Raw genomic sequence first — 13,706 nt, 5'->3', positions numbered from 1 at the left:
AGTATTTCTCCTCTTTATTATGTTGACTTCTGGCAATCTCAAAAGAACTTGGCTTAGGTACAGAAATTATATTAGTTTTGTGGGTGAGTGTTTTTCTGCTAGCGGTGGACAGAAATCAAGAGGCTGCATCAGTGTTATTATACCTATCAACTAATGTGTCAGTCTTCTGGATACAGCTGCTTCTCAGCATTTCTTCTCAGAGCTTCCAAGCTTTTAGTTGTCTTTGTGTTTCTGTGTGTTTCTGGGGACATCAGGAAGACCAGAAAGGAGCCACTAGAAGTTTGTGGGTAGTTCTCTGCTTATGTTTGTGACAACACGACTCAGCTGTGATCCATCTTTTCAGCAGGGGCTTGTTTCTTCGTGGGCTGAGGGGAGATTAACGTGGCTGAGTCAGTAAGAGTGGTGGTGGATCAGGGAAGGACTCAGAAGACATGGCAAAGGCAGAGGTAGCGTTGTGCCTTCGATGGAGGGAGCACATCATAGAATGACAGAATCATAGAACAGTTTGGGTTGAAGGGACCTTCCCAGCTCCCCCAGTGCCCCCCCTGCCATGAGCAGGGACATCTGCACCAGCTCAGGTTGCTCAGAGCCCCGTCCAGCCTGGCCTGGGGTGTCTCCAGGGATGGGGCATCCACCACCTCTCTGGGCAACCCAGGCCAGTGTTTTACCACCCTCATTGCAAAAAATAAGGTTTAAAACCATTACTCCTTGTCCTATTGTAACAGGCCCTGCTAAAAAAGTCTGCCCCCCATCTTCCTTATATCAGGATAGCTAGAGGAGTTCACACCTTCAGGTGCTGCCTCTGGTGAGTGATCTGTAACCACCTGCCTCTGCTCAGGATGCAGAGACTTTTCTTCTGGATGTCCACATCATCCCCCAGTGTCCGAGGCACTTTTTACCATATGGAGCTGCAGCATAATGTTGGCAGATGGAGGCTGGTCCGAAGTGTTACAACCTGTTTCTTGATAAGAATGGAGGAAACCAGGGTTTGGGGATCTTCTGGTGTGCAAGTAAAGTTGGTTGTGTCTGCAGCCAAGGACCAGCCTGCTTGAGCTATTGCTGCCACGTTCTGCTGTGTGGCCATGTTTGCACTCATCAGAGGGACTTTATTGGAGCCCCTTACAAAACCAGGCAGGGCAGTGCTGGCAGGATGTTCCCTGCGGCGGTGCCAGAGCTCTGGAGCTGCGCTCTGCACCCACCAGCTGCGAAAGGGTCCAAATCTGGGGATATCCCAGGCAAAAACCACCTGTTTGGGAAAGTCTTTGGAGGGAGCTGGGTGTTGGCTTCCCAAGGCTGGCAGCTGGTGCAAAGGAGCGTTTATCTAGGAGACAGACTTGCTGAATTCCTCCTGGAATAATTATTAAATGCTGGTAGGGTTTTGTTGTAATATTAATTATGTGTCAAGGCACCTGAAGCTTTGCATTCTTAAAACAGTCAAACAGTGCGTAATTCTGAAAGAGCCAAAAGCATGGATGGTAGTGGAAGGGAAATTTTGCAGAGCTGTAAAGAGCTGCTTTGCTCAGACTTTTGGAAAACTCTGAGAAAAATTTCTCAGGCCTGTCCATCACCCTCTGTGCTGGAAAATGGGCACGAAATAGTATCGAAGAAGCTATCTGAGCAAAGAAGTGGGATGATGGATGCGGTGCCCTTTTCAAACGATGGTTCACAAGGCATTTGAGGATTGTTCTTCAGAGGCCATTAAAAAGGAGCTTTAGAGGAGGAGAGGCTAGTTGTGTGGCAGGCAGGATCAAGAAGGATGTGTGTTTGCTGTGTGGTGGCATAGATCAGAATGATACCAACCTTTTGAAACTAATTGCAGCAACAGTTACGAGCTGCACTTACCCATCTCTCTCTCTCGTATGTCTTAGGCAGCTACTCCTTTGATATTTAATTGCCTTTAGAATCGGCTATGCAGATTATCAGGGGGGAAGAAAAAAGGAATAAAAACTTTTGCATGCTCAAACCAGAGGTTTTGAGAGAAGGCATGAGATATGGAAATGACTGGGTAAATGTTTGTGTGCTGTGTGGGATGTGGCTGTTACTGGTGGCAACATCAGTGGAAACAGAAGGAAAATGTGCGCTTAGATACCGTGGCCAAGGCTTTGCCGTGGTCTCTGTGCTCGGAGGAGACGTACGAGCCCTCTGTGATTCCTCCAGCTGTATCACCGCAGCAGCACTTCAGAGGAGGGGCAGATGCTCAAAGCTTATCTGGTTGTATTTCAATAGAGCTCCCGCTTGATACTGATATGAGCTTTGAAGCCATCCAGCCGCCGCGCATAAATGTTTCAGGGGTAAGATCCGCTCTGAATGTGGGGCCGTGCCTGAGCCATCCCAAGAAAGCAACCCCTCCCGCCTGGCAGTTCTTCTTTCCCAGATTTTGCATTCTCTTCTTCTGTCGCCGTTGGTCATGCACCTTGTTGTACCACCAACAATCAGCTGGAACAAACAGATAAAGTTGTTCGCCAAAAAAAAGCCCTGTGATTTCGCTTAATTCCCTTTCAGTGATATAACTAATTTTCAATACTTAACAGGGCTTGCAAGCCAAATCCAGAGTACTATGCAGGTGGCCTGATGTGACCACCTCAAACAGCAGCACATCTGGTGAACAGGAGCACGTTTGGTCTGTCCTCACATCAGAAGAGAGGTTCTCAGTTGTAATTGCAATCTTTTTGATTATGTGATGGAAAGCTGTTGGTTTCCCTGTGATGTCTGTACACTTCCCTGCATCTTGTGTCAAAACAGGTATTCCCAGCTCCAGCCGCAGCGTTCTGCAGTGAATTAGAAGGGATTTCTCTGCACCTCTTATCACCAGCGTTTGTCAGGTGACTCTCTCTAGCAGCAAAGCCTGGCTAAACCAGAACATGGTGCTTTTCTACAGTCCGGCATGTCTTACACTTGGACTACAAACCATCCTACCCTAAAATTACAGCTTTTGTCAGCTGGCAACATTAAACTTGTCTCTACTTTCTTTTAAAGTGGAACAGGCTAAATCATAGGATGCTAATGGCTAATTTTTTTTTTTTCCTGGTGCTCCAGGCCACTGACTCGGATTACGAAGACGAGTTGCCCAAGCACTCCTTTGTGAACCATTACATGAGCGACCCCACGTACTACAACTCATGGAAGCGGCAGCAGAAAGGGGTGAAGCACCCGGCATCCTACAGATACGAGGAATGTGCCGCCAGCGAGACAGAACCCTATTTCCAGACTGTCATCACGACACAGAGCTCAGGAGGGGTGTACACCCCAACGGGACAGCCCGCGCCCGGCTCCCGGACTCCAGTGACAGGGTTTTCCTCCTTCGTTTGAGACGGGGCTGGGGGACGGAGCCGAACCACCGGCGGCACTCGGAGGGACCCGTCGCAGTGACTGTGTGTGCGTGGCCGGTGCGATGAACTGTGGGTAACTTCTCTATCAGGGTAGGCACGGATGGCAACACAAATGAGGCTGGGTTTTGGTTTGGTTGGGGGTTTTTTTCGGGTTTTTTTGTTGTTTTTTGTTTTTTTTCTGAAGACAATCAACTCTAAAATATGGAGCTGAACTAGCTGAACCTTTGTTTAAAAAAAAAAAAAAGAATTCTGAAAAGTGATGATTTTAACCACTTGTGAATAGTAGGGGTTTTTTAACTGCTTTTTGTAACACTGCTTCAGGAAGCAGCTCCCATGCCCTTCTCTGCCCTCTTTCTTTCTCTCCCTTCCTCCTGTCCCCCCATTCCCAAACAAGGAGGTGAATTCCCTAGATGCAATGAGTGACTTTGTGATGTGATTTGAAGAGAAAACATAAAACCTCCCAGGCTCCTTTTTCTTCCTTTTTCTCTAGTCTTTGTTTGTTTTTAATTTTCCCCTGTCATCAAGATCAAGTAGGAAAATACAGAAAAGGGACAAATTCTCACGTGAAAAGCAGACACCTCCTCTCTCCTCATTGCTGCTCCCCAGATTAGGAGCACTGGCTGATCAACTTAGGCTCAGATGTGTCACTGTGCCTGCTCTAGGCTCACTACTGGTGTATTTATACTGAATTACTGACCTGCTTTTCTTTCTTGTACAAATGGGACCTGCTGCATTCTTTAAATATTCCAACTCCAGGGCCTTTAGAAGAAGAGATGGCTCAAAAGAGCACCGTAGGCAGCAGTGGGTGAAGCAAGTGGGAAGAATTCAGATGCAAGGTCACTTTATTTTTGGTGTGGCTCTGTTCCTCCCTTGTGGACCGCATGTGCCATTTGAATTAGTCATTTTTTAAAAGTCAAAGGACGCAACCCAGCAACCCAGAGGAATCTTTCAATTAAGATTGCGATGACAAGCTAGAGAGTCTACTAATTGACAAGGTTTTTGATCATCAAAGTTATCTTGCCCTGTCAATAGGAGTCGAGCATCCTTTCTCGCCCAGACTCTGCAGTGCTGCTTATTGGTCTGTAAAGAAGTACACGGTCACTGGGTTTCTTTGATTTTATTTTTTTAGTACAAAGACACGTCACACAGACTGGGTGAGTTTTGGTGTCCATAGGTGCCTTTTATTGATTCTTCAGCTTCATATCTGGGAGAAGCAATGAGTGTCTCCAGATAAAGCTAACCAGGTTTTTCAAGCATTGGGGTCATGAATTACATTGTGCACGTTTACAGGCTGCTTTGTGCACTGGAAGCCCTATCCTTTGGAAAGAAGAGAGGAGATTTTCAGTTTATTTTTCATCCTTTTGTATAGCTCCCTTTTTGTTTTCTTCTTTGCTATCCTTTTCCTGAGTCTGTCACGTTTAGCAGCGATTTGTTTACTCGCGAGGAAGTTGTCAGGGGTTTAAAGAATCCAAGTCCAGCCCTTGGACCTATGAACAGTCCTGGGTCACCAGACTTTTTACTGCGAGAGTTTGAAAGGTGAATTTGGAAGTAGGCAAGTTCTTGCCACTCCAGCATTTGGCATTTCCCCCCAGGTAGGTGCAGGTTAGCCAGGAAAATTGGTGTCCTGCTGCTTGTGAACATCTCGTCAGGGCACGTGTGGGCACTGTTGCTATTGCAGATTGTCCCTGTCCTCTCTGGAGGGATGTGGGACATCTGTGGCCCTGGGTGACGGTGTCTTCACGGCAGGTTGTTGAAACCTGGTGTTGATTACAGTGGCTGCCTGTTCCTACTCGTGGGGGCTGGTCAGAAGTAGCTTGGTGGCACCTCACCTGAAGAGGGTGAGGTCCAAGGGCAAGCTCAGCCTTGCTGTCACCTTTCAGTGCCTCTTGGACAGGGCACACGGTCTCAGAACTGCTTTTACTCTTCGGCACAGCCTCTGAGCGCTGCTACTCTTGGTGCATGCAGATTCTGGATAGCTTTGGCGCTGGATTGCTGTTCCTCTCCAAAGGCTCCAGAAAGAAAAAAAAAAAAATTCAAAACCAAATACTCCAGTGGGTGTGTTTAAGGGCTTTTGAGTTTGGGATAATGATCCACAGCTCATTAGATGGCAAGGGAAATGCAAAGATGCGGGCTTGAGCCAAAACCCTGTGAGCCATCCCCATCTCTGCACCTGGGTAGGATGTGTGTGGGATGGAGAAAGGGGCTCCAAAGAGGATGACGTGGAGTTTACTACAAAGCAAACAAAAACCCCACTGCCTTCTGTGCACTTTGACTGTTCACTTAAGCCATATGGACTTTGCTTTAATCACTGAACTGACAAAAATTTGTTTGCAGTCTGAGGGGTTTTTTTGTTTCTTAAACAAAATCATCTACGTGACTTTCTGATCTGTTTTCTTTCTCCTTTGTTATTTCCTGCATCAGATTACATATTTTTAAACACCTTGTTTTATATACATGTGACATAGCAATGCAAATGCTGTTGGAATTTTAATGGCGCTTATCCAACGTGAGAGGTAGTGCTACAGGAGGAGCCTTTAAAGGACCACTAAGGATTTGGGGACATAAACCAGTAGAAAGTAGAACAAACACCAAAGAGTTTGCTCCAAAGGAAAGCATAGTGTGAGTAGCTCCGTATCTCCTGAATAATGCCAGATCTGAATTAGTGTAAGGTGCAGTTACTCCCTGGGGCTGATCTGATACCACATTGAGCAAAAAAAGCAAAGAAACCATAGGGAACAAAGGAAATGGGCTCTGTGGCCACTGCTCCACTGAAGGACAACACGGGGAGCAGCACGATCTGTACAAAGCAGGGACAAGAGACTATTCCTTTTTTTCTCAGAGCCATCTGCAACTAAAAAGCCTGAGCTTGCTGAGGACCTGCTGAGTTGGCTGCATGGCCCTTTTCTTCTGACTGCTGCTGAAATAAAAGCTCAGGTGTGATTCCTTTAGGACCTGTTGTTCTGAACAAAGGTATTTCTGTTCCATTGTAGTCCACACTGTTGTTACTCTCGGTTTAGTTTTGTTCAGGTGTTGGCTTTGCTTACACGTTGGTTTATTTTACTTAGGCAATTGCAGAGCATGGAAGCTCACTGTCTTGCTCATCCCTAAGATGAGCACAGAACGTGTGTTCTGCTGCCCAGGATCCTGTAGAACTACATGCATGATGCCTGCACCGCCTTGTTACCATGCTGGACTTGTAAAATATGATTAATGGGTAGGTTTTATTTACCTCAGATATCAGGTAAATTGTTCTATCTGGAAGGAAACGCTCCATCAGTTAGCAAGGAAGGTCTCGTTCACAGCTGTAATCTTTGGGAATCACAGCCTTGCAATATGACTTTTAAACATTAGTTGTCATGTTACAAGAACTTCACCCATCAAATCCACTTCTGTTTCCATCTTCCTGTTTAGAACAGTCTTGAAAAACGAAGGCTTATATTTTAAATGCCTACTTAGGGTATTTTTCTGTATTTATTTATTTACATTTCCCATGTTTCTCCGGTCTCTTGGTGGCTGTTACTAAAAAATAAAAACAACTTCATGAAATGACCAAGGGAGACATTTCAGGGAATGGTTTAATAGGAGCTCGTTTTTCATGCAATAGCCACAGAGATATCCTATTTCCTGCAGGAGAAAAAAGGGCCCATGTCTTCACCCTGCTCCCAGGGCTGAGATGCCACCAGCCATCGCCGTCAGCGATGCTCCCAGCACTCCCAACAGCACCGAGCACCAGGTTGTCCCTGTCACAAATCACATGAGGGAAGGAGCTGTACTGGTCCAACCCACCCTACGTGGAGCAGTTTATTCCCCAAAAGTCTATACCACACATTGGGTGTCCCCCACCATAACCCACACCCTTGGGTGGAGTATTTTCCATTCCCATCTTTTAATGCTCTGATGTTGGTGCACAATCGGTGCTGCTGGGTGTGCGCGGCAGCAGTGAGAAGGGACAAGAGAGGGCACTGTTTTCCTTTCAACAGTGATAATCTCTTTCACCCCTTCTTGGGAAGGGCAACAAGAAGCCACAGCACAGAGAGCAAAGGGTTTCATCAGCATTTACTAAAGGAATCACACTGCGGCCAGTGATCCCACTTTTGGAAGCAGTTGGCATTACTGAAGAAAAAAACCCCACAAACACAAAACATACGACACAGAGAAAAAGAAACTAATCCTTCGCCCAAAAGGATCTTTTTTTTCCTCTTCACTTTGAATGTTAGAGCCAGGGATGCTTTGCAGATGGGTCAAGATCTCATTTTTCCTGCTTATACCCAGGTCTCTGCCAGAAGCTGCTGTAGCAATTGTTTAGAATAAATATCCAAGTCTGTCTTGACACGCGGATACTTTTATTATCCTTGTCATTGCTTCCCTCAAGAAATCCATTGGGTCATCCAAAGATTATCCAGTCTGCTCTCCAAAAAGGGAGGAGAGGTGGCTGTTTATTCATACTGAGCACTAGTGTCTTCTCCCACTTGCTGTTTTCAGACTAAACAGAGCAACTTATTTCAGAAAAATCCTTTTATAAAAATAATTTATTAGGAGACTTAAAAAATAAAACAAAACAAAACAAAACAAAGCCCACAAAAAACAACACAAAGCACACACACACGCCAAAAAAAAAAAGATAACCTCTGGCAGGGTCATTAGAAATCTTGAAGTCCTAGAAACCTGAGACTTGTAAGACTGAATACGATCCCCAAAGCTCCTATCTTTAGTGATCTGCTTTATCAATAGCAGCCAAAAGGGCACGTGCAATGAGGGGTTCTATTTGGAGAGGAAAAGCCATCACGGAATAGTCGCTAGATGAGCAGGTTATACTGCAAGCAGCTTCATTCAACCTGGAGTTCCTGCTAGTTCAATCACATTTATTAGGTTGGTTTTTTCAGTGTGTGCGGAGTCCATACATCATCATGGCATTACTAGAGGTTAAATGGGAGAGGTATAGAATCATAGTATCCTTTAGGTTGGAAAAGACCCTTAAGATCATCGAGTCCAACCATAAACGGTCAAACCATATGTTGCTGTGGTGTTTACACAAAGCCACATGCACGACAGTGTGGTTGTACAGTATCCATTGAAACCTCCTCATGGAAAACCACCCTTGAATTAGGAGCACACTCACCCCAAGACTGAACATTTTGGGCTGGGCATGGGCCTTAAATGGCTCTACCTGATAAGTCAGGTCTTCAGTTCTTTGTATTTCTGTGTTCTGTTTCTTCTCCCCCACATCTCCACCCCCAGCCGTCCCAGATAAATAAAGTTTGTTGCACTTTGTGAAGGGATAAATTTGCCGCTTCTGGTGATAGAGAGCCACAACAGATAAGCACACACGTGACACACGGGACAGGTGAGATATGTTTGAACAAGGGGTGAAATACTCTTGTGAGTCGAGATCCAGGCTCTGACTCAGAATTTTATCTTCTCAAAATTGCCACCTGCCTATTTTTAGACAACCTCTGGGCTGTGCAGGAAATTCATTATTTTGATGCTGTTTGATCACTGTGCACTTTCTTGGGCCTTGACTCGCTGGATATAGAGACTGGAATGAGATTACAGAGCTTTATCTTGAAGCGTTTCCCATTTATGTCCGGTTCTCCAGACCTGGGAACGAAACCTTTCTGCTAACGCGCTGTGGTGGTGTTTATGCAGCTGGGACACCTGGGTGGTGCCACCAGTGCTCCCCCCTTGATGTCGTTAAGCTCTTGGGCAGTGCTGGGATCAGTGGGAGCTCTTGGGTAGCAGAGAGATGCAAGGACATGGTATTATGGTGAGTTTGTAGCTGGTCACTTTGCCACTCTTCAGATGGAGTCCATCCTCTGATTTGGTATCTGCTGTCAGTTTAGGGGTAGGACAACCTCACACAGTTGTGTTTGAGTTCCCCTTTGGTGTACTACGGTTATCGGATCATTGCTTTTACTTCCATGTCTCCTTGGGGATTTGCCCTGGATTTTTGTTCCACACCTCTTGTTAGCCTCACCTTCACCACTCCACTATTTTATATGAGAAAGTTACTTCTTCTTTTGCAAACTTGCTTCTAATTAAAAGAACCCTTTTTGAAATGTGTGTGTCCCTGGTACATTTATTCTGGGGGAGGGGAAAAAAATATTTTCCAGGCTCGTCTGTTATTTTTGGCTTGAAGAAGTTTCTGGGTGCGTTGCCAGCGTGCTCACGAGTTAACAGCTCAGGACAGTGAAAACGGGCTGAAATTCCTCACTGTTAGTTCTGGACTGTAAAATCTTATAACCCCCGCTGCTTTCCAGCATAACTGACAGTCTCAAATAGTTTCCACCCAAAATCTGATCAGCCTTAAATGTTTTGTTATTTTGCGGGGATAAATTTCCTCCAGATCCTTAGTATGAGGGAGTCAAAACACATTCGGAAATGGAAACCCATGGGGCTGCCGTTTTGTACACCATCGTCCCCTCACAAATAATATTTCTCCTCCCCGCAGCGTTAATCGATTCCGAGACACGTGCGGATGTTGGGGAGGTCAGACCAGATCCCAGCTGGTGGGATCTGATGTTCCAGGGTGGTTGTTGGGGCTTTTCACCAGGTGAGCATCTGGCCTAGAGAAGGAAACTAAACACAGTCAGGTCAGCTGCAGCTTCGGTGGCAGAAATAAGGGTGAGAAATCAATGTTTTCCATGTTGGAGGGGGAAAGTCAAGCTGCTAACTCATATTTTCCTGCTCCTGGAAGGGGTATTATAAATAATGCAGTGTTGTATAAATACAGACAGCCCTCTGTGGCTGGTAGCTTGTAATAACCCAGAGCTACCAATGTGTCCATTTTGAAGATGAAAATCCTCACGCCATAGCGTTTTGTGAATGAGGCATTATTCTGCAAAATTGCTGTAAGATGCAGAAGTGCTTTTTTGAGGTCATTTGGCTCCGAAGCGTGTCATCCTCCTGCTTCCAGCCCTTACTCTTCTCAGGACACATTTCCTCAGCGCATATTTTTGTGGTTAAGAGTGGAGCATGGACATAAACGCGGGAGTGGGTGGGAAATCTGCCATGGCATTTGTAGTCCAAACAATACCAGAGAAAACAGATTGGCTTCCCGCCCTGCCCTGAACAGCACAAGCAATGGTTTGACTGAATCGAGTAATCTGGGCTTTCATTACTGACCCTTTTCCTGCTATTTGTCTCATTTATTTTCTCCTCTTCGTCCCTGCCTTTTTGCTCCAGAGTTATTTCTTTTTCTCCTTGCTCCTTTTATTTTCTTTGATTTTTTTAAGCCTGCCATTTGTTTTTATTTTTTTTCTTCTCCTCCTCTTGCCTCGCTGATTATTTTCATTTCAAACCTGAGTTTCCCACAAAATCAAAAGGAACTTTATCTGAACACACGTTTTTTATTGGGGTTTTGTTCACTTCCACTGTGCCCCAAGAACAAGAGTCCTTCTGCTTTGTTGTCTTGTTTCCTCGGACATGCAGGGCACGTCCCTCTAAGCCAGGGAAATGTGGCCGCTGACTTCTCAGGCCAGTAGAGACCTTCATTAGGTAGGCAATTGACACGTTCATCCCTGTTTGTTAACGAGTCAGGGTGATGCTAAGTCAGATGAGTCTCACGTGGGAAGTCACTCCGCAAAGTTTTACAAGGCAAATTTCTCAGCAGAGCTGAAAGCTGCAACGAGGGAAATCACTTGCACAATCCGAGAATCTGCACCTATATATGGAGAAACGAGCAAACTACGAACTATTATTAGTGCCTGACGGTGACAATAATGTGTCAGAGGAGGAAGTGACCGGAGCCCACAACGTCATTCAAAGGTACCTCTCTGCGTTGTGCAACTTCAAGGCAGTTTATCGCACCGTGCATGGGATCCGGTTGGGATGCGCACCCTAGCAAAGCCATGGGCTTGTTGTTTTTCACCCTGATCCTTGATAATCTGAGTTCATACAAGTGCTTGAACTTTGTGCACTGAACAAATGGTGCAGATAAGGCTGAAAGGCAAGTCTGGCTAAACAAAGTATGTGTAATATAACCTGGGGCCTCGTGCCAAGGGTGATAAAATGCCTTATGAACACAGGTGACCCCACTGCAGCCCTGTCAAATTGGAACGGATCGATATCCCTGTGTTGGTAGGAGGAAGTCGAGGCACAGGCCAGCTTTGGGACCAAGCCACGGTTTGTGTGACTGCTGTCAATGTGCCCGAGTGGCCTCGACTGCGAATATCCTCAGCGCAGGGTGAAGAAAACACATCTTTCCCACAAAACAGCAGGATGAGTTATTTTTGGGTCTCAATACATTCTCTGTTTTTCAGCACTATCATTCATACCCTACCAGGGGAACATGACTGACCTAATTAGAGCCTAATTCCAACAGTACAAGGCTCAACTTGTAAATACAAACTTTTTTTTTTTTTTAATTTGGGGTTATTTTTTATGTGTGTACAAGTGCATCTGATTGGTATAAACACCCTAGAGATGGGGGGCAGGGGAGGAACAGGGCAATTGGAGTCATCAGAGAAGCTGAAATATGGAATATTTGGGATGAAGCAGGGCAAATTTCCAGATTTATTTACGAGACTGTGACTTAATCTGCTGGGAGACTGTATCCTCTGGGATTAAGCCTCACGTAACCTGATGGAAATGAGGAAATATTTTATCCCCCACCATGGAAAGGACTGGCAGAGGAAGGGTTCAGCATTTCAATCCTGCATCCAGCAAAAGCCATCCAGGTGATCGATAAAGACACTTTCATCGATCCATAGCTGTCTCCGCACCACAGAAGAAATTAAAGAGGTGAGAAAAATATGCCCGTTTTTCACAAAGCCCATTTTATGAAGCAAGCAGGGGTTGATCCAACCAGCCAAAGGCTTGGCTTTTGTTGCTATGGAAAAAGCCTCCCGGTGAGGTTGAGTGAGGAGCCTCCAGCCATACCTGCTGGGTTTCTCGGGAGGGACTGTGCCCAGACACGCTCCTGGGGATGGCTGGTGTCCAGCACCCGCTGCCGAACCAATCACCGGCCAAACAGCTTCATCTCTGCCCTTAGTCCACGCACAGGATGTGCCCAGAAAAATCAACTGCAGCCCAGGCACCGGAGGCAGAAGTGATGAGCCAAACCGTGCCAAAGCGATGCCGCTCTGAGCACCGGCTCTGGCCCAGCACAGATCCCGGCTTTAAAATGGATTTACACCCCCTGGGCTGTTTTTACCATGTGTCCTCATGAGATAGGATGGGTTTAGAGGCAAAGGGATTACGGTAGGAAGGGCTGTACGTCCCGTGTTTAAAGCTGATGTCTTCAGGGCCGTGTCATGGTTTTTTGGTGGTGGTGGTTGTTTTCTGGCTTGACTTCCGATTTGTAAGTGGCTCAGCAGAAGTCGAGGTCATTGCAGACATGGCAATGCCACTTCACTTTCTGGAAAGCGCTGGCTGCTTCATCGAGTGAGGCCAAGCTACCAGCTGGGAGGTCTGAAAAGGCAGAGAAGTTCTCCTCTGGTACCAAATGAGATGGGCAAAGGAGGGGCTGTCCTTGGAGGAGCTGGTGTCCGAGAGTCCACGCGGCACTGTCCCCTCTGTGTTTTCTGTGACTGGTTTTATGCTGTAACACCGGCTGCCGCTTATAATTTTCTGTTCTTGCTCAGAAATTATAGAGGAGTGAAAGGGAGATGGGTTTCAGCTGTTAGCGCTTCGGGAGCATTCAGCAGCGTTACTGGATGAAGGGAGCAACGTGGCGGTTTTGCCCTGCAGAGGTCCCAGAAATACGCAGGCATGAAGCGCTGCGGGGCTTTGGGCTCGCTGAGAAGGAAGCAGAAACCGGCGCCAGCCCTGGGTCATTCCCCGACTGCTGGAGCCCTTCGAGGAAGACATACATCTGGTGCTTTCCCATTTAGTCCTTTCAAGAGGCTCGTTTGAGAGCAAGGCTTGTACGGGAGAGCCAGAAATAAGCAGCTCGTGATCCCATTTTGTGGATAAGGGGAACATAAGAAGAGCATCGTTAAAGATGGGGCAATCAGTGAATAAACGCCTGGTTTTTAACAAGGCTGACACTTTGCCATGTCCATTAGAAGGCTATTGTGTGTTACAACATGATTTTTGCCACGGTGTGTGGAGGAAAGGAGAACCTTTGGCTCTACATACAGCAGCTAAAGAAAAGGCCTGAGATGCAGCAGAGCAAGTGTCTCCTGGGGATGGTCTTCTACCCGGTGGTGGGTGGCCACGCAGGACCACTCTCCCCTTGGCCTTGTTCAGTCCTGTCAACCAGACAGTGGTAAAATCACCTCTCCTCCGGGGAGGACTCTGTAGTTTAATAGTTTTTGTACCTCTGTCTCTCCGGGTGTTTTTACAAACGGAAGGTGGTTTTGTTTGTCAATGCAGTTCCTCTGAAGTTCTGCATGAGGTTTAGTATCATCTTCTCTGCCCCATCAATTCAGTCGTTGT

At 46.3% G+C, this 13,706-nt stretch overlaps 1 protein-coding gene across 2 annotated transcripts in view; it reads left to right on the top strand.

Moving 5' to 3' along the window:
* The window catches only part of SDK1 (sidekick cell adhesion molecule 1), a 387,985-nt gene extending 378,661 nt beyond the window's left edge, over positions 1-9,324 (top strand). For both annotated transcript variants that reach the window (XM_065644569.1, XM_065644568.1), the window contains exon 44: positions 3,037-9,324. In XM_065644569.1, coding sequence (XP_065500641.1) covers positions 3,037-3,309 — 273 coding nt within the window. In that variant the 3' untranslated portion in view covers positions 3,310-9,324. The remainder of the gene's footprint in view (positions 1-3,036) is intronic.
* Positions 9,325-13,706: the final 4,382 nt, after the last annotated feature.

Source organism: Caloenas nicobarica, chromosome 14 (assembly GCF_036013445.1).
Source record: "Caloenas nicobarica isolate bCalNic1 chromosome 14, bCalNic1.hap1, whole genome shotgun sequence".
In the NCBI taxonomy this organism is placed as follows: domain Eukaryota; kingdom Metazoa; phylum Chordata; class Aves; order Columbiformes; family Columbidae; genus Caloenas; species Caloenas nicobarica.
The sequence above is the reverse complement of the archived record's forward strand: the minus strand, read 5'-3'. Positions and strand labels throughout refer to the sequence as shown.